The sequence below is a fragment of the Cryptomeria japonica genome, chromosome 6, assembly GCF_030272615.1.
Source record: "Cryptomeria japonica chromosome 6, Sugi_1.0, whole genome shotgun sequence".
NCBI classification, from domain to species: Eukaryota; Viridiplantae; Streptophyta; class Pinopsida; order Cupressales; family Cupressaceae; genus Cryptomeria; species Cryptomeria japonica.
Window position 1 is genome coordinate 44,251,900 of NC_081410.1, and position 21,877 is coordinate 44,273,776.

At 37.3% G+C, this 21,877-nt stretch overlaps 1 protein-coding gene across 1 annotated transcript in view; it reads left to right on the forward strand.

Annotated features, from left to right (window-relative positions):
* LOC131072151 (uncharacterized) overlaps positions 1 to 21,877 on the forward strand; it is a 148,765-nt gene that overhangs the window by 68,051 nt on the left and 58,837 nt on the right. The window contains exons 7-8 of the mRNA XM_058008229.2: positions 12,782 to 12,910; positions 13,648 to 13,739. Coding sequence (XP_057864212.2) covers positions 12,782 to 12,910; positions 13,648 to 13,739 — 221 coding nt within the window. The remainder of the gene's footprint in view (positions 1 to 12,781; positions 12,911 to 13,647; positions 13,740 to 21,877) is intronic.

Genomic DNA, 21,877 nt, shown 5'->3' on the forward strand with positions numbered 1-21,877 from the left:
ACAGCCTTATATGCAATCCTCCTTGCATTAATCTAACCAGGCACATTGTAAAAACATCATTAACACGCTCATACTGACCAATTGCGTATGCGGTGTTATTCTTTTCTCTTTGGGCAATGCCATAGTAATGCAACTGAGGGTAGTAGTCCTATACCTTCACTTGATTCGGCTCGTTTCCAATCTCACCTTTCTTAATTAATCCCGTCAGCGACTGGTGTCGAGCAAACATGTAGACCAAGTAGGAAGTCATGGCAAAGTACTTTTTTTCTTCAAGCTCAACCAACTGTGTATGAATATTGTCGCTAATGATTTGAGCCTAGTCGAACTTAGACTTTCAACGAAGACTTGCTCAGTGAAGTAGAACATCCATTCCTCAAAGAGATTGGATTGAGGAAGTCCCATGACTTGGCTGAGTAAGGTAACCATATCACCATACTCATTGTGAAAATCGCTTTGGGGTCTTTTTACCGATTCTAGTGCTTGGGGGTCTTCTCTCCTTGAACCATTCTTCATTTATCAATGTTTTGCACTTGGTAGGATTCATGTCATAAACAACCTGGGCCTCACCGATAGTTGTGGCAATGGGATCATCGGGAAATGGGATATCAAATGCTTCCCCAAGGGCTTTAGGCGTGAAGTCAACTAGTACCATCCCCTTCAACACCACTAATTTGGTTTCCGACTGATAATGTTTAGCAGCTTCAACCACTAATTCATAATTCTGCACGGCTGGAGGGAAACTAGTTGCCTGAGCAATACCACTCTCCATCATCTATCTGGGCTTGCCATAGGCATTCAGAGAGTACACTCTATTCTTGAAATCCTGAATATCAATATGGCCTATGTCCGTGTCTCCTATGTTTTCCCACACACTCTGGACCTTCGACTCCCTAACTCCTCCTCCTTGGTACTGGTACTTCATTTTTTCAACCTTGCGGGGAATGTCAGCTTTGGAAATCTGGGATGTTTCAGTTGTGCTAGGTGCCTTTGAAGACTCAGCCGCCGATTTAGGCATCTATCGCACACAACCGGACACAGATTACGAGACGAGATTATGGTAACAAAAAACGGATTAGCGAAAATAGAAGACGACGTTAGCGTTAAGATTGACGATCAACAAGGTAATCAAAATTTGAAAATATTGCTAAAACACGACATTTAAACAATTTAAATCTGATCGTTTGGAAGCTAAATGCAATTTGAAGTTGAAAGTCAGGCTGGTTTGGTTAACTACTGTTCTTGGAGTGGATTTCGAAATGTTACTCCTGATTGTTAATGGCGGAAAGTTACGAAAGTTTTGGCCTGCAACTCAGCGTTTAAATGTTTTGATAATTGAAAGCTGATTGTTCATGAAAATGTAATTTAGACTTGAATTTTCGAAATTTTTTCCTAAGTCCGAAATTTCAGTCTAAAGGCCGATTTTGCTAGTTGGTTGTTGTTGCACGTTATGATGATATTTTCTTAAATTATAACCTTCAAAGTTTTCACTCTTTCACTTACATTCTAACCCTAGGCTAACTATCATGACCATTTTGTTCAAATTTCAATTATTTGAAGGAGAAATTCACACTTACTTGGCAATTTCGGTTTTGAATGACTTTGCCCATTATATTTCTCTTGCGTGATTAGGAATCTGGAACGATCTTCGGCCAAGAGGATGATTTGGTGAATTTGAAACTTCTTTTGCGCGATTTTCCTTGGAGATTTTCGGCTTGATCACGGGACGTGGAGATCCTAACTTTAGCTCGAATGATTCTCGACTTGACTGAAGGTTTTGCGCAATTTCAAACTCTACTGTTTTTCGGCCTTCAAGCTGATTTTGTGAACTTCTGAACGTTTTCCCTTCTTTGATGGCTTTGTGCGAGTTTGAGTACTTCATGCTTTTGCGGCTTGAAACCACTTTGCGCGATTTGGCTTCTATTGTGACTCAGGAATATGAGGGTTTAGCACGAACATGAACTCCATCATCACTTAAATGAATGAAATGTGCGAACTTAAACTCTCTTGTATTCTCAGCTTAAACTCTCTTGTATCCTCAATTTCGGCCTAGGTCGCGAAAATGTGAACTCCTTAGGATTTTTGGGTCAAATGATCATCGCGTGATATGAATGTTTTGAAGTTTTAGGCTGAGATCACGACTTTGCAAGCTTTAGCGATTTTCTGCTTACTGAGGCATTTTGCGAGTTTAGACATTTTCAGCCTAAAAGGCTACTTTGCAAGATTTAACATTTTCGGTCTAAAAGGCCACTTTTCGCGAATTTAACATTTTTGGCCTAAAAGGCCACTTTTCGCGATTATAACATTTTTGGCCTAAAAGGCCACTTTTCGCGATTTTAACATTTTTGGCCTAAAAGGCCACTTTTCGGGATTTTAACATTTTCGGCCTAAAAGGCCACTTTTTGTGATTTTAACATTTTCGGCCTAAAAGGTCACTTTGCGTGATTTGATGTTAATGTCCTTTTTGGGTTAAAGGGTCGCTTTGCGAGATGTTACACTTTCGGCCTAAAACGACACTTTTCAAACTTAGGCGAGTTTTACATATTTTCTCACGTTCTGGCCTTATAGGCCGATTTTCAAGCTTTAGGCGATTTTCAGCCTTTCTTACGTTCTGGTGTTTCAAACCGAGTTTGAAAAACGCTATGCTCGTTCACCCTTTTCTCACTTTGCAATCAAAATTGCGGTCAACCTCGAAGGCGAATTTCCTTTCTCCTTAATACCGCGAATTCGTAATTGCTGCATCTTCTCTGCAAATTACCAGAACTCCCTACTTAGGACCTAAGCGAGGACAAGACGAGAAAACATCGAAAGGGGGCCCCTCTCGACGACGGGGAGTGTGTGCAAATCATAACAAATACCACTAGCCTCTTACTGACTATAAGTGTGCCTTGCGTGGTAAACTGGAATGATATGAGCTTAATTTCATTATTATGCGTTCATTGTTTTATGCGTTAACTTGAATGGTGAGCAATGTTTGATGGTAATGATTTGAACATCTTTGGAACGTCCTTAGAAGATTGCACCGAGCTTGTGTCAAATTGTTCAGTTTGATGGTGAGACCTCGCTCAGTAGGATTCCATCTAATCATTCACCCATCTTCCTACATTCTTAGGGTTAGAATAGACTCTCTCAACCCCTCATCTTTTGCCATTCTTTTTAAAACTCTAGTTAGTTTAGGATCAAAAGCATCACCATATTGTAACATCAGATGATCTAAGTTCCAACAAATCAAGCATTCAGGCATTCAAATGTAAGCCCCCTTGTGATTCCAGCATAATCACATCAAACCAATGAGCTTATCTACACGTAGTGACCCTACATTCATGAACCTTGGAGTCTTCTCAAGTGATCCTTAAGCTAATCTTCAACATTCGAGAGATTTTGTTCAAGAGAGGATAAGATACTTTTGGGTATTTTATTCTGTGTTCGCATGTGCATAAAAAACACATCAACAATAAGGTATGAAGGGGTTCATTGACAATATAAATTATTTGTAACTAATGTTAATTCACTCAAGTGGGGCACTTGGAAAGGAGTCACCATTGGTGGTCATGAAGGTGACTCTTAGTTTTGGAGGGAATGTCATTTCGGGTGCCATTTTTGATGTCTCTTTTGTTTCCAGGGGGTAATCCAAGGGATATGGCATTTGTTTTTTCGAAGAGGGCTTTTGGTGCCCCTCTTGTTGTGGGAATCTAACTATTGGTTTCCCTCCTCCAGTAACTCTATAAATTGGAGCTTTGGGATGAAGGTTTCATATCAGATGTTGTGTTTTTCGCAGGTTTTTTCTTGCAAGGGTTTCTCCACGTTAAATTTGTGTTTTGATGTTTTCATGTGGTTTGCTGATTTGTTTCGTTAAACTCCATATGTTATTTTGCAATTAACTTTAAATGGATTTTCATGATTGAAGAACTTAATTTACAGATTTGTAAAATTGATTTTTAGATTTCCATCTAGTAATTGTTTACCTTTTATTTGCAACAAGAAAACAAATTGTTGGTTTAGATGAGTATGTTCATTTTGTTCTCTGATGGAAGTAAATTGTTTGTTTTGTCAAGTATTTCTTTTTACTATCATTTCTAACGTTTTCAAAGTTGTTGGACCACAACAATATGTAGAAGCAAAAGGTAAACTTGAATGGGAAGTTGCTTGGTTGCCTCCAAGCAAAATGCCCATTGAATGTGGATGGGTATATGAGGTTGGGTTGAAATTGATCATTGTCACTAGGCAACAAGTCACTCTATGATTCTATAGACAATTTTAGGAAAATGTGCTTCAATCTTGTATTCCTAATGTTTGTTTATAATACTTTTGTAGGCACTTGCTATTTCATCATCTAGTGATTTTTGTCTTATTGTGGGAGAGTGGCAGCCCAATTGGATGATCATTGAATTTTGTCTTTAGTGAGTTTTTGGCCCCACATGAGGAGATAGGCATCCCACATCGAGGGACATGGTTTGGCCATGTGTTGACATCTTGTGGTGTGTGTAAGGTCACCATGATGGGAGTTGCATATGACAAATTCTATGATGCACGTAAGAGCATGTAAGAGGGAGGTTACAAAGAAGTTTGATCAGCATTATGACAATCTATGGCATATGTTATAAGCTTCTTTCTAAAGGAGGTAAATGCCAGAAGTTGGGTGCTTGAGTTGGTGGGATTGGATACGACAAATGTATGGCACCTTATGATGTGGCTATTTTTAGCCTATTGGATCCATCATGGAATAAGGGTGTTGGAATTTGAGTCATGGACTTCGGGTGCCGCACTCTCCCCTGGCTGGCTCATGGTTTTCCAAAACCATTTGTGGTTTCCTTTGTTGGTGTTTGCCTCTTTATTTGGGTGCTTGGGTTGAGATGTTACAAAGAATTTTTATGTAGGGTTATGATGTGGAATTTCCTCCGAAGGAGCAAGATGTATATCTCCATGTTAGGGCTCTGAGCTTGCAATTGTATTATAATGTGGTTTTGTTGCAGATTTATACATTGGGGTCTTTGGGGTGTGGGTTTTTTTTTCCCTGAATTCATTTTACCCATGTATATTGGTTTTTCTTCTCTTTTGTCAATTTTTCTTCATTGTCGTTCTTATATGTGTTAATTTACATTCCATTATGCTACCGAAATTTACTTAGATATGAAATTCACTTTACTTTCGTTGAAGGGTTAATGTGGGAAATTATCTATCCTAATTATTTTTTATGGACATAGTTCCGTGCACTTGTATCAACCATGTTATATAGAAAATTACTTAGTACTAGAAGGTGTATACTAGTTCATTTTTCTTTATAGACAATTGGTGGGTGTTTGATGTATCTAATGTTTATCTGAATTTCTGAGATAGTGAGATGCAAGGACGAGTTTTTTGAGATGGCAAAAAAATTCCAAACTTTTAGGACAACTATAAAATAATTTAAACAAATTGAAAGCAACTGAAGTTTGAAAAAGTAAATACGTGTTGCACTTGCAATGAAAATTGCCCCCTTACCCCTTACCCCTTACACTTTTCTTGTTTTTATAGACCAAATGGAGTAGCTTGTCCATTGTTGAGAAAAGGCGACGCCTCCTCCAAGTTTCCAATTCCCTGTGATGTCAGTTGGACCCTCCGGGAAATATCTTGTGGAACACTACATATATTTTATATCCACATGACCAAATCTTTGTTATGTTGGTTATTTCTCTCAATTTACAGCCAAACCAAAGCTTGTTCATTTTTAGGAAGCAAAATGGGTTTTGAAACATGTCAAAGGTACTCTTGACTTTAGCGTCCTCTATTAGAAGACAAAAGATATATATAGACTTTGAGTGGGTTGGTTCAATTGATATAAACCATTGGGTATATATTTGCCTTGGGCTAAGGAATTTTTTCATGTCAAAGTTTCAACATATTGAAGTTAAAGAAGCTACTCATGCTAGTTTTGAAGTAGTATGGCGACAACAAATTTTTAGTGCTCTACAACTTCCTCAAATTACATTGACTCCACTATTTTGTGACATTTAAGGAGTCTTGAAGTTTGTGAAGAGCACTGTTTATCATTCTCAAACCAAGCATATTGAGGTTCATTGTCAGTGCATTTGTTGGTATTTCGTTTTAGTGAATTGATATTTCTTTTAACCATTGGACATTTTAGGAATAGGTTTTTGATCTATTGATTAAATCTCTTGGTGCTATTCTCTTTGTCAAAATTTGTAATCAATCGTTGACTTCCCCTTTGGTCTCAACACAATCTCCCAAACATTACTCTGCATAGTGGAGTGATTCTTGTTCTCCATAACATCTTGCTATTTTGGCTTTGAACTTGCATCCTCAAAATTGGAATGCTTTCCATCAACAAGGAATATATCAATGCAAGATAACATGAAAACTTCTTAGGGAGATAACTCATCTAGAAAGAAGTCTTCAATGCTCCTACTTGTTTATGTGCCTCCTTCAATGCCTACATCATCTAAGCTTCTTGGCTATATGAGAAGTTAATGAAATATCTACTTCTACATTGAAAATTGCCTGTATTGCATTTGATATTGTTGTACTCTATGGATTAACACTTGGGATTGGAATTTTTTCATCTTCATCAAGCTCCACAGGAGGCTCTTGAGACTTGGAGGACCAAGCATCCTCATCAAACTTCATGTCTCAATTCGCATTATCTTTTGTTGTGATGAACATAGTAGGCCTTGTAAGCCTTGGAGGACTCATTGTATCCTATGCGCACACCCTTTAAGCTAGAGGGTTTAAGTTTCATTTTCTTCTTTTCTAGCACATGAATGTAGACAAAACTTCCGAATATCTGAAAATGAGAAACATTATGTTCTCTCATATGAAATATCTACTTCTACATTGAAAATTGCCTGTATTGCATTTGATATTGTTGTACTCTATTGATTAACACTTGGGATTGGAATTTTTTCATCTTCATCAAGCTCCACAGGAGGCTCTTGAGACTTGGAGGACCAAGCATCCTCATCAAACTTCATGTCTCAATTCGCATTATCTTTTGTTGTGATGAACATAGTAGGCCTTGTAAGCCTTGGAGGACTCATTGTATCCTATGCGCACACTCTTTAAGCTAGAGGGTTTAAGTTTCATTTTCTTCTTTTCTAGCACATGAATGCAGACAAAACTTCCGAATATCTGAAAATGAGAAACATTATGTTCTCTCATATGAAAGCTTCCTTTGGATTCTTGTCCTTAAACACCTTGTGAGGACACCTATTCATAATGTGAACAAAACAACTAATATGCCTTTCTCTGAAGAAATATTGGCTTATGTTCCACGGGGACGCGTCCCCTGCCCTTTTTCCTTCGTACCCATACCGAGGATGCAGGGACGGGAATTTGCCATTTCCTAAGCATCCCCTTTTTGGCAAAAACACAAGGGACGTTTCGGGGACGGCTGTTGGACGACAGGGGACAGCCAGCTGTCCTTGGGACAGCTAGGGGACGCCTAGGTGTCCCCTAATTGTCCCTAGGACAGCTGGTTGTCCCCTATGGCCCAGAATTTTTATAAGTCCAAAATATATAAAAAAAACATTTTTAATTTACAATAGAGGTTCGGCTGGCCCCACCAAGACCCCAAATAAACTTTAAAATATAACAAACCCTAATCCAATGCATCAAACAAACAAAAGGAAGAAAAAGACACTCATTTTGACATTTGCAAAATAGGAAAAGAGCAACAAGAAGAGAAGAAGCAGCTGGTTAAGGAGTGAACAATAGGTGAACGAGGAATTGGTCTAGTTCCTCTGCTGTAGAGAGGAATTGGTCCACATGTAGCTTCATCCAATCAGTCAAGAGGAACCACCTTACCTCTAGACGATTAGAGAAGTTAGTGGCTGTTCACAGTGCATTGCGGCTACAGGATCGCTAGACTCCCGAGTATCGTCAGACTCCAGCCTTACGTTGGGATGTCAATCCTGAAGATGCTATGCAAGTTGAGGAGGACGAGACATCTCCAGGATTGCTTGGGGTTTCATTGGTTGAGGAGGCAGCCCCTCATATTGATAGTGACTCAGACAAAGACTCTAGCTCTGATCTTGATTTAGACTCTTAGTCTTAGACCTACCAAGTGCTGATTGTGGACAGCCATATATTTTCTTAGTTTATCCCGAGTCTTGACATTATGATAGATAGTTGATTATGGACTTATATGTTTTAACTTTTCTATTTACAGTTTATGTCATCTCATAGTTATGGATGTTTAGAAGATATGTTTGTTGGCCATGATTGATAAAAGCATTTGAATTTTGGTAAAATGTTTGTCAATTCTCTTGTGAAATCTCAATTCAAGTCTAATGGAATGTATTAATGTCTATGATGAATGCTTTACCGTTGTTATGATATGCATATTTGAAATTTCTCTATATTTGTAAAACCCTCCTATTTTTTTAACAGCCGTCCTTGTCCCCGAAACTCTGTGGAACATAGATATGGGCAAATCTAGGTCATGGGTCATGGCCTTTGTTTGTTCTTCTTGTTTGTAACCCAATTCTTGTTGTGGATTGTAAGGTTTAGTCATCTCCCTCTTGATCCCCACATCCTTACAAAACACATCAAAGTGCTTGGAAGTATACTCATATCCATTGTTAGAAAACCTTAATATTCCTATCTGCATGATTCCCCATAAGAGTTTTGAACTCTTTGAACCTGCTAAAGATGTCATCTTTGGACTTCATGAAGTAAATCTAGGTTTTCCTAGAGAAAAATCATTGATAATTGAAACATGGTAAACATTATATGCCAATGAAGTTGATGACATAGGTTCATATACATCTGAATCAATCAGATCAAGAATCCCTCTTGATCTATGCTCACTACTATATAGAGTAATCTTGACATGCTTGCTTAGTGCGCAGTCTTCACACACTCTTGTTTTGTCTATCTTGAAGTCTAGCAATCCTTGTACCTTGTCCTTTAAGAGAGGTAATGCGCTATAGTGTAGGTGAGCAAGTCTCCTGTTCCAAAGTTCACATAGTTGGTCGTTGTTATGCGCAAGGGCTCCATGTTTGATGGGATCAACAATCAACCTATAAAGGTCATTGTCTTACTCTTGCACTCCTCTAGCTGAAATTCAACTAGGATCTTGACCACAATCTTTGATAATGATTTCTTGATCGTCAAACTTAACGACACACCTAAGAGTTGTCATGGTTGACATTTAAAGCAAGTTCTTGGTTAATTGAGGAATATATAAGACATAATGAAGGTCAAGGATGTTACCTAAAGGTATGTGGAAGGAAACAAATCTTGTCCCTATAATTGGGTACATGGCATCATCATCAAGATCCATCTATACACTTGCCCCATGTACTATAAGTCTATTGAAAGTTGAAACCCTTCACATTGAAGTTCATGTGTCTTGATGCTCCACTTTCCACATACCACCTTAAACTAGAAATAATATTAGTGGATAAGCATGGCACTATGGAGAAGGCTATCTCAAGCTTGGACGAGAAAGTTCATCCACTTCGAAAGTTTCAAAACTCCTTGTAAATTGCTTCTTTTGCTATTTGCTCTTCCCATTCTTTTCAATGCATTTAGAAGCATAGTGATCATTCTCGTGGCATTGAAACGGTTGATATGGCTCAAGTCTTTCTTGTCTTCTTGAGAAGAACTAGAATCCTCCTTACTCTTTTGACCTTTCTCGGGTCCTCCTTTCTTAGCTCCTTTCTTAGTCTTCTTGATGAAGGTTTTGACTCCCTTCCACTTTGGCTGAAATACTCTTGAATTTGATCTCCTCTTGAATAAAATCATCCCAAATCTTTTCAAAAGTGGGAAGCTTCTCACAAGTGCATACACCTTGAACAAATGGATCCCATTATGTAGAAAACTGATTTATAGCCATGGACAGCGATTCATTATCCTCCATTGTTACCTCGATAGCTGTGAATTGATATTGAAGCTCAATAATCTTCATGATGTAATTGGCTATTATGTATGTAATGCTCATTGTGTCTGTTTAGCGTCTTGTAGGAAAATGTTCACGCTTTCGTGGGAGTGATCAAAGCATACATTTCCTTTGATGTCTTTTTCTTTGCAATGTGAGGGATCAACTGGTTCTTCATGAATCTAGCGATGATTTGTTTTGCCTTGGCTGACTTTTTAATTGAATGTTTGGCCAATTGAACAAGGTTGGTAGAAGCTGCAACATTCATTTCCACCAAACTCCAAAGATCAACCTCCTCTAATAGCATTTGCGATTTGCACTTCCAAGTTGTGCCCTCTAGATGGTCATTTTCTGAGATTGAGACTAGTCATAGCTGCAGCTCATGGAACATTCTAAAACAAATTGTTTGGCCAAAAATAACTCAAACCATTAGTCTATCACTGGTGCAGATCAACACACCATTTCCTTTGTTGTCTTCTTCTTAGCAATGTGAGGGATTAAATGGTCCTCCATTGAATCATGGATGATTTGTTTTGCCCTGGCTGACTTTTTGTTACGCTCGGTCAACTGAACAAGGTTAGTAGGAGCAGTAAACATCATTTCCACAGAACTCCAAAGATCAACCTCCTTTAATAGCATTTATGTATGCATTTGCGAGGTGTGAAGTTGGAAGCATCCTCTAAATGGTCACACTCTGAGACTGAAACTAGTCATAGCTATAACTCCTGAAACACGCCGAAACAAATAGAACAGCCAAAAATAACTCAAACAATTAGCCTATCATATGTGCAGATCAACACTCAATCATTTGAGCATTTAGGGTATCCCTCGCCTACAACCTTTCACAGGTACACATTGCTTCAATCACCAATTCACTAAAACAAGTGCATCACATCCACCGAATCTTCCAACAAATCCATCTCACAAGTAGCTGACCGCTCCACAAATAGATGTGGAAGATTTCAAATTACACACGTTGATACTATGTTAATTTTCAAACATTGTAAGCAGATTCTGCACTCAGAAATCCTAAAAGTAGGTAGTGTAAAACATGAAAACTTCAATTAACACAATAATCTTTGAATGTGCTAATCTACAAACACATGCTGCTGATAAAATGAAAGTATTTGCACAGTATTGAACTCTCAAACCTGCAATTGTCTTCTCAACAAATTTGAAAAGAAATACCAAGCACTGAAGTTAAATTTTAGAAATGAGACTCTAAATGCATCATAAAAAAAAAGAATATGTTCCCTTTAAATGGACAAGTGCACTGCTCTATTTTTTTTAATCTTTGTACTATATGGTTTTAAAAAAGAATTGAAACTTTATACTATGCTAGTAAAATTTCCCTGGCTTAATTTTCATGCTTCCAGCCCAGATTAGTAATCCGCCTTAAACCTCAAATTGTGTCTGCAATGTGCGCTTATTCAAAATGTTTTGTGCTACTCCAATAGCATAGCATAACTTCTCGAACAGAGAACCACGTTTTAGTTGACGCTTCTGGTGTCTTCCTCCCACTGTTGCATTTCAGTTGACTATAAGGATAAAATTGTGATATGTATAGTTTTAAGGGGCAAATCTTGCATGGCTATTGTCACCATAAATATGCTTGACAGTTTGTGGTACTTATTTTAAAACTAGATAAGATGCGGTTAGCATTTTCAGTCAAGGGCTTGGGACTAATTAGAATATCCCAGTTCAACCAAAAGAAAACTCATCAATAGTAATATAATTGATGTATAAGCCGTTAATTTACATTGCCTAATGCTGCTAAGAGCAGTTATTCAGTATGATCTCTATGAAGAGATTTCACAAATATTTGATTTACGTCATATAATTAATGAGATCAAGTGTGTAAAGCTTTAGTGGATTCTTTGATTTCGTTTGGATGCATTTAATAGCATAGTTTATCTTAGATTGGATATTCAGTATTCACATCAATTTCTCTTGTTTTTTCTCTTCCAATGCATAGAAGCCGACGTGCAATGCTCTTTGTTTTAGCCATAAATGGTCGAATATTAAAACATCAAATGCACTTGCCAAGAAAAGTTGTAGACTTTCAATTTGTTAAACGAAAAAATAAAAAGAAACAAGAAACACAAGCATGAAAATGTCTGTAATTTGAGAAGTAGTTGAAGATAGGCAGGTTGCAAGTTTAGTACATTAGAAAAGAAAAGATAAGCAGGTTGTAGCTGGAGGAGAAGCTGAAGTCGAAGATTCTTCATGCCATTGTGTGTTAAATTTTCATTGTAATTAATGAGGATACCACAGTTGGTTTTGTTAAGAAATATGTAAATAGCATCATGTTTGCAATTTGATGAAAGTTCTTATGCCCTGAAACAGGCCACCAAAACGCTGTATACCTAAATCAATCCACTTCTTTCAAATGAAGATTTTAAGCATTAACCATCTGACCTTAATTTGTATGGTAAGATAGTTGGTAGTGGTCTGGTTATCTTAATTTAATTGTCATGACTTTGTTCTTATCGCAGCAGGGAGTGATCTGATTGAAGGTGCAGAGAGAGATCTTCATCCTGCCTTTCATATTCCCAACCTTGGTTGATTAGTTTTTTTTTAATTATTAAAAAAAAACTAATATATTCATATTAATATCTTAAAACATAGTTCGAAAAGCATAATCATTTTATGCAAATTTTGAAAACAGGGAATCTTTTTTGCAAGGTTCGAAAAAATGATTGTAGACAATTTTTTCCACGTGTCTTCAATATGCATGATTTTAATGGGGCTATGATTTTATTTGTAATACTATTCAAAGTTTATTTAATTATAAAAACATATACATTTGTTTGATTTGGCTTATTCAATCACAGACTTTGTTGCTCAACTGTTGTAGAGTTTAACATACATATTGATAGGTTCACCCTCTTTAATTTCCTTCCACAGGCTTTGGAGAATCTTGGTATGGCAATGATTTATACTCTAGTTACATCAGCTAAAGAATGGTTGACGGAAAAGTATTCCAACAATGCAGATTTTGATAATGGAGATGATGAAGATACTGTCAAAGATGATGTATGTTTGTTTTTCTCATTTTTCTACTATGATTAATTTTTTCAGATTCCTGTTTTTGTGTACTTAAAATGATGTATCTGAATATTGTTAAAGGTCTGTTTTTCTGCACAGATTTTTTTTTTAAATAGGCAAGTTTCAATGATCACATTGCTGTCAACTAAATATTAGGGAACATACCGATAGGCTTAGAATGGCTTCTACATTAGTCATTAAATTCTTAAAATTATTTAGAAATCGGGAAATGTACACTACAAACCTGTATTTAGATGATTAGTTATCACAACACTAAAGTGATATGATCCGTGCAATACCCTGTGTGCCAAAAATAAGATCTTATTATATAACCTGATCATTGGTAGTCTTCCCAAAGAGAACATCTATCTTCTAAGTTATCTACACATAAAGCATGCAGCGTAATTCTCATTCATTTCCCCCCTTGTTTACCCAAACTGACATACTGCCACAGTAAGTTTGAGCTCTTGTTTCTAGTTTTAGGTCTATTCTCTATTGTAAACTTATTTTCTTAATCTACTATTCTTCTAAAAATTGTAGTCTTCTAATTCGTGTTCATTATTCTGTCTTTGGACCTTGTTCAACTTTTAACTAACTAATTCTAACAATTAATACTTCATCTTATATCTTCCACCCACTGATCTTGAATATATTTACAAAATGAGCTTAGCATCAAAATATTTACAAATGAATACAGCTTACAAAGATATTTTATTTTGTTTCAGGTAATAACACCACATGGGGAGATAGTAACAGTGGAGACATTCCTTGCTTGGAGAGAACGTTTTGAAGCAGAGCAAGCATTGGAGCGTGCAAAGTATGTATCAATTGATAAGTTGATCTTTTCATGATTTTTCCAGTCCACGAAGATGGTTAATATGCTTTTGGAATAAATTGTATTTGTTTTTTTTATACAAAAAAGAACATACAGAGTTTATGTATCACATGATAGGTTGGTCATTATATGAATTTTCCAGTTCATGAAGATGTTTAGTATGCTTTTGGAACAAACTGTGTAAACTTACACAGTTTATTCAAAAACATGTAAAAAAACTTATACTGTTTATTCCAAAAACATTCCAACAAACTTGGTTTTCTTTGTTTTTCATAACAGAGACGAGAATTTGATGTTACATATTCTATACTAATTGATGGCACAACATGGAGATACCAAAAGCAAATACTGTCCTGAGTTATTATCTTTCATCAAAAACACAAAGTGTACTAACCACCTTAGTCTTTTCTCCTCTGTCTAACATTGGAAGAGAATTTACTGTTAAATATTCTATACTAATTTATAGTTAATGGCATTGTTGTGACCATTTCACACATCGCCCCATTGCAAATGGGGACCCTTGTTTTTTTTGCTTTTTAGGGTTTGTTCTTTAGGTTTTTTTTAGGGTTTTGTTAGTTAGCCTTTACATTTTGAGTGTCGCCCAGGTGATCACATAGATAAGCAAGTCCGGCTTGAGTGATGTCTTGATCCTGAAATTTGGCTAAGTCTGGAATGTCCTGAAAATTTGGCTAAATCTGAACATCCTGATCCTGAAATTTGGCTAAGTCTGGAATGTCCTAATCCTGAAATTTGACTAAGTCTGGAAACTGAAAAACCTCAAAAAGCTAGATTTTGGAATATAACTCCTGGAGGTTTGAAACCACTCTCAAACATCCTGAAAGTATATATGGAATATAACTTAAAGTATAAGAAAGAAGAAAGATAGAAGGAAATGTCACTTATACTTATTCCATTAAAATTGTCCTGATAGAGAGTTTGAAAAGTCAAATTTCGCTCCTGTCCCTCTCCAAGGGTCCAAGGCGAATCGCTCATGTCCTTCACCAAGGGTCCAGAGCGAAAAAGCTTAGTGGAGTCATTCCTGACCTCGTTTGGACAAATTGAGACATCAAAGGCATGATGGAGGACAAAATGAACGTGATGGAGCATCCAGACTTGATCAAAAACAATGAAATGATGAAGTTTTTGCCTAGAAGGTCAAATTCGCTCCTGTCCCTCACTGAGGGACCAGAGCGATTTTATTCATATGCACATTTTTAGACTTTGTTTGGACATTAACTTTTATTCATAGCATGAAGCAGGATGATATCTTCCCTAGCAAAGACATTTCGTGGTGAAAAGTGAAGCATTTGGGCCTGGAGGACAAAAATCGCTCCTGTCCCTCACTGAAGGACCGGAGCTTGAAATCCAAAAATTGCCTTGTCCTTGAAAGATTTGAACGATTTCGCGAATTGAGAAGATCAAAGGAGATACATTTTATCAGTTGAATATAACTTGAAAGCGCAATCATGCGGAAAATTGACCCTAGAAGCAAAATCGCTCCTGTCCCTCTGCCAGGGACCAGGGCGAAATTCAATGTAGCTCCCGTCCCTCTCTCAGGGACCAGAGCGATTTTCCCTATAAGACAGGTTTTGGGCGAAGATCAAGCAAGTTTTGAGTTTGAAGCAAGAAAGGAGGGTGAAATGAACCCGTTGAAGACAAATTGAAGATTGCAAGATGCATAATGAGACCCATATTGGCCTAGGCGCTCCTGTCCCTCAGTCAGGGACCAGAGCGATTTTTGCCTTAGGTCAATTTCTTGCCAAGTTAGAACGAATTTCATGCCAAAGGCAAGTGAAGGGGTACACAACGAGTCCGTTGAAGATAAATTTTGAAGTTAGCAAAGTGTGATGGAGCCTACAATTGCAAATTCGCTCCTGTCCCTCAGCCAGGGACCAGGGCGAAATGTTAGTTAATTTGCCTTTCTTCAAAGTTTAAGATCACTCCAAGTCAAGAAGTAAGGTGGCAAGGACGTTTGGAGGTGTCTCGACGAAGAACAAAGTTACAAAGACCGCCAAAGTTGAACAATTTGCACCAAATGCCCAAATTCGCTCCTGTCCCTCAGTCAGGGACCAGAGCGAAATTTCTATGAAGGCTTGGGTTTTGAAGGTTTATCAAGTTTCAAGTGTCCAAGAGGGATCAAAGGACCTCATTCTACATGGTGAAAGCGATTGCAAGTTGATACAAACAAGGTTGAGCCCAAGATGCCCAAATTCGCTCCTGTCCCTCAGTCAGGGACCAGGGCGATATTTACCATATTGGCCAGTTCATTCAAAAATCACACTAAGTCAAGGTTGTGCGAGGTTACAAAGTATCAAAGGTATCTTAGGAAGATGATATACGAGAAAATCAAACGTCAAAAGATGATCAAATTCAACCAAGGAGACAAAATCGCTCCTGTCCTTCAGGCAAGGACCAGGGCGATTTTCATTAAATCACTCATTTTCCTTCAAAATCATGACAAAGCCAGGTTACACAAGGTCGAAGATATCATTTGGAAGGCAATGAACAAGAAGCAAAGGTTGAAAGATAGCAAATGTTGGCTAGAGCATAAAGATCGCTCCTGTCCCTCACCAAGGGACCAGGGCGAAAGCCATTTAAGCATCAAAGTGCCTTGTTAACGACAAGTAGAACAAGCATGGAACGAAAGGATAACGTTGTTTCTTCCTCATGATGAAATTTGGTGATCTTAGAAGCTAAGATCAAGGAGAAAACACCAAGATCGCTCCTGTCCCTCACCAAGGGACCAGGGCGATGATGGTCACAAGAGGCATTCATTTACAAAATTAAGTCAATCAAGCTCAAGATCCTTGTCGAAAATGCCAGTTTCAACGTGAAGATGGAGGTTTTGAACGTAAAAAGCAAAAGAATCAAGACTAAAAGGATAGTTCGCTCCTGTCCCTCTCCCAGGGACCAGAGCGATGTGGTTTGTACCCCTTACATCTTCCATGTTTGGCGCCAACATCATTTTCAAATTACATTAAATGCTAAAATCGATAAAGTTTGAAATATTCAATTAAAATTAGCATTTAAAAATAGCGCATGAAACATTTATTAATTAATTTTGCCTTTTTCAAAAAAAAAAAAAATCACGAAGGCATTTTAATTAATTATTAATTTTAATAAAATTGGTGCGCTTGGATTATATTTTATAAAAGTCGGCCTTGATTTTAATTTGAAATTTGTTTTAATTGCCTTATTTTTACAAAGTCGGCCTAGAGGTAAATGAGAGGGTGAGCGCCTATAAAGGAGGGGCGAGTTATTTCATTTTCAAATCATCATTCAAACTTCCTTTGCATGCGATTTGGAGAAGACAAGGAGGAAGTGCGAATTTCATTGAGGAAAGGTGCGAAATTTCCATTCAAGGGGAGTGCGAACTTAGTTTGAAGTGGAGCGAATTTGCCATCAAGACGTTGAAGACCCTCCCCAAAGGTGGCGAAGTTGCTAGCTTGAGAGAGATCACGTTGAAGTCACCAAATTTCGATTTTTACCTAAGCGAATTCCTTTGTTTTGCATTTTTTGAGTTAGCTCTCAAGTAAGGTATGGCAAGATCCCTTGTTTTAATTTTAAATTTTGATCGTCATAGCCTTAAAGTTTGAATTTTGAAATTTTGAATTGTGATAGCTCAATCGTTTTTTAGGAAATGATAACTCAAGGACTTATCATGAAGTTTCCTAAATTTAATCTCTAATCTAGTTATTCATTGCAAAATCATGTTACTAATTTTGAAATGTTGTGTAGGCATCAAATGGAGATCTCATCAAGGAAAATCAAGCCAGATCAAGGGCGGTCTCCACCGGGACGATCAAGCAAAGACAGGGGCGACCTCATCCAGTCTAGCATCGGCAAGGACGACCTTCTTTGGACTAACGTCATCAGGGGCGACCTCTTCCAATCCAGCGTTCCAAGGCGAGGTACACCATCATCCTGCACATCAAGGACAAAAGGAGTTAGAACAAGAGTTAATTAAAGATAGCCTCTCAACGACATCAAATTGAATATCTAGCAAGCTACAAGTGTCAGATGAGGTGGCATCCCAGTCATCACTCCTCCAGTCAGTGTGGTCCACCTCAGCATGTCCAAGATTCAATGTACCTAACTCATGGAAGGTGGCACAAACTTCGATGTATCTACCCCGGCTATTCATTGGTGGAATTTTCCAGAGAAGACATGTGTCCAAGCAATACAATTATTTCATTGGTCAAGCATTAAATGTTATGTAATGGTTGTAACAAACCCTAATTAGGGTTTTCATTGTTGAATCTTGGCCATTGATCTCGAATTGATCTAAGCCATCGAATTGTATTGTGGGCACTATATAAGCCCTGACATTTCATTTGTAAAGGCTAATTAGCAATAGTTAGATAATAGTTAGAGAGTTGAAAATAGTTAGAAGATAGAAATAGAATAGCAATTAGAGTAGAGTAGAGAGAGAAGGCAAAGATTGTTGCCAGGATGTTGTTGTAAAAGACTTGTAACTTCATTGAAGAAATGGTGAAATTTATGGGTCGATTCGACAATTTGCATGGTCTTTATACTTCTCATATTTGATTTCATGTTATTAGATGAGTGGAAGAAATATGCTTGATTGATGGTGAAATTCGCATATCCATACTACTAACAGTTTGTTGATTGCAGACTTGCCTTGTGTAGTCAACTGGAATCATTCAGCTTAAGCGTAACTTCAATTGTCGCTTCTTCATTGATATGCATCAACCTGATGGTGTCTATGCCTGCAGTGATGATTTGAACATCATAAAGCTTCCCTTCGAAGATCGCACTAGCCTTGTGGACATGGTCCTGCGATGTCAAAACAAGACCTAGTTAGAGTTTCATCAAAGATCAATCATTGCTCCTACATTCTTAGTATTAGGATTAGATCCTCTCTTCGCCCTCATCCTTTTTCCATTTTTTTCAAATCTAAGCTAGTAAGAGCCTGTGTTCCAACAAAGCAGATCAGAAGTTCAATCATCAAATGTAAGTCCCCTTGTGATTCCAGCAAATCACATCATACCACTGGAGCTTATCCACACGTAGAGACCCTACATACAAGAACCTTGAAGTCATCCTGATTGATCCTTTTTCGCGATATCGTCAGCAATCAGAGGCTTTACTCAAGAGAGGATAAGGTACCTTTAGGTATTTTATTCTGTGTTTGATAGTGTACAAAATACACGTCAACAGGCATTTATAGTTGTTCAGTATAAATTTCATTATCATCAAAATAGCTAATTTAAATGAAGTATGGGACAGCTACAAAATTAGCTAGCACCCTTGCTGTAACAAACCGCTAGATGCACAACATGCAGATACCAAACACTGATACCTATTATCTTACCAAGATCCTGATATGTTGGAGCCATTCCAAATTATCTGAGGATAAGGCAACATCACCATAATAAAGCCATAATCTGATGTGTTTATGTCTGGGATGTTTGTTTTTAGTGTGGTTAGTGATTTAGTAGTCACGTTTTTAGGGTTTTTTTTAAATTTTAGGTTAGATTAGAGTTCACTTCTTTGTTTTGTTTTTTAACTTTAATAACTTATTTTTCTCTTTTCACTTTTTGGCTCTCGGCATGGCTGGGTTTGGCCTGGGTTCACCTAGGCCATAATTTGACTTGGTTATGGCTGGTATGTGTTTTTTTGTTTTGTCAGTTGTTAGTGACTTAGTAGTCACCTTTTAGGGTTATTTTAGGTTAGATAAGGGTACAGTTTTTTGTTTTTGGCATTTAGAAAAACTATTTCTTTTTCCCACTTTTTGCCCCTAGGTATTGTTGGTTTTGGCTGGGTTTTACCTTGGCATGTCTCCATGCCTGTGGATGTGCCTTGGATGAACCTAGGCCATACCCAGATAGGGATCTGTCCCTGTTATGAATCTGGTCTGAGTACAACATGGGCACACATACAACCTGGTAATACAGTTATTGGATATAGAAATTGTGATATTGCTACATAAATGTTAGAAACTATTTGAAGACCTTGGATAAGTTGTTTCACACAGCTTCACACAACTTCTGAAAATTCTATCTTATGATTTATCACTATCATTTTGTTTATTAGTGACTGTTAAGTCGAGAACTGCTATTTCCAAAGCTTTGATGCTAACCTTGCATTCACCCTAGGTGAACAAAAACATGAATAGGTGGTGTGCTAAAAACATAGTTACCAAAGCTTGTTTGAACCAACTTTTTTAAATTGAAAATTCACTAGTAAGTCACATAAAGAGTCACATAAAGATTGCACAAAAATAAATGTTTATGGAAGATTCGAGTCACTCTGATCTTCCAGCTCTATTGTAATATAGAAACTAAAACTGTTTTTTGGCTGACTTTTTCTTATAGAGCTCGATTTGGTCTGCTCTAATTGAGAACCAAGTCTGCTACCATCCATTTTCTGCTCAAAGCTCCACATCAACTCAATTTTCAACTGAATAACTAAAAATGCCCATGGAAGACTTCAATTACTTAGCTTTTTGCTAGTTTCTTGTTGTTGGTTGAAAATTTTGTACACTTGGGGAAATATACAAAATTGTGGTTTCAACTACAGTGTGTGAATAAAACTCTCCTAATTAAGGGAAGGCTCCCCCTATCTAACTACAACTTTAAAAATAAAATAGGATGGGACAGCAGTGTTTCTTCTTCTTTCAAGAAAGACAATATTCTTTTCTCTTCACAGAAAAAGATAGCGATTGAATATAAACAGCAGTAACCACTTTCAAATGAAATGAGAGAAAGAAAATGAAGTTTCCTGAAAGCACAAAGACTTTCGTTACTTCCTTCAGGACGGGACAGCAACATCAAGCTCAAAGACTTGATTATATGAAGTCCTACCTACCCTTTTCTATACTAATGCTATAAAGAACAAATTATAACAGCTGAAAGACTGGGATATCTTATTCTTTTCTACTTAAAACCATGGGAAGTAGTATAAGCTCAAAGACTTATAGCTTTTTCTCACAAAATCTACTCCTAAATTCTCCTAAGAACAAGTGAAAGCACAAAGACTTGCAGCTTCTCTCAACAAATTATTTATTTTAATCTATATTAACCTCAACTACTTGCAGCACAAAGACTGCAAATCGGATGTGATTAAGCTCTTTAAGGAACACTTGCACGAAAGATAATATAGAACACAAACTCAAGTATGTAGCACAAAGACTCAAAGCTTGAACAATTTTCTTCTATTCCTTTCAATTCTTAAATTTACACATGAAAGCTCAAAGACTTCTTTGCTGTAAATTTGGCAGAGTTTTTTTGCTTGCTTTCCAAAAGATAAAAATTACAATAGACCCCTCAAGTATTTATAGAAGAGGAGCCTTGAGAAAAAGGTGGGAGGATCCTAACTAACTTGAGAGATTCTCTCAACCACCAAGACTTATTCAATAACTAACTATGACTTATTCCAACTACAGTCCTAATTGAACACAACTTGTAGTTGCGTTACATGTAATTACAAAAGTGCAAGTAATGAGTTAACTTGCAATTACAAAGTTATCTGTTTACATGTAACTTGTCAAAACAAAATTACAAATGCATAACTAAAACTATTCCATGTGTCTAAAGACACAACTCTAACTGCACCATCCTTTGTTTGTGATGATCTTCATGTAGCTTCAGGATGCTAGAACTTGAAGTATTCTGGATTGGTAAAGACATCATGAACCGGAACGGGAACTTGCATCCTTGTCTTCTTGCTTGGGGTAGTACTAGCTTTTCAAGAGGGAAAGGGCTGCCTTCCTCTTTTCATGTCATGACCATCTTTATATTGAAAGCATTCTATGCTCTCAACCATGAATTGTTGTTGTATCTCTTCTTTGTATCATCCTTCATTCTTGAAATCTTCTTGCAAAATAAGGCCCATGCCTTAATCCATTGATTTGCTAGATCGTGTGTGCAAACCGAACTGAGAAGGGAAAGGATAAATTGATGCAAAAATGGGCTCACAAGTGAATTTCGGGTTTTGGAAGTTGCATTACATGTGTGGAAAAAACAAGAGCATTAACTTGCAATTGTGGAGAACAAACATGCAACTTCATGTGTGTAATGGGTAACTACAAGTTTGCACTTGTAATTGGACCTTTAGAACTCATTTTCAAGTGTTTTTTGAGTGCATTTTGGACCAAT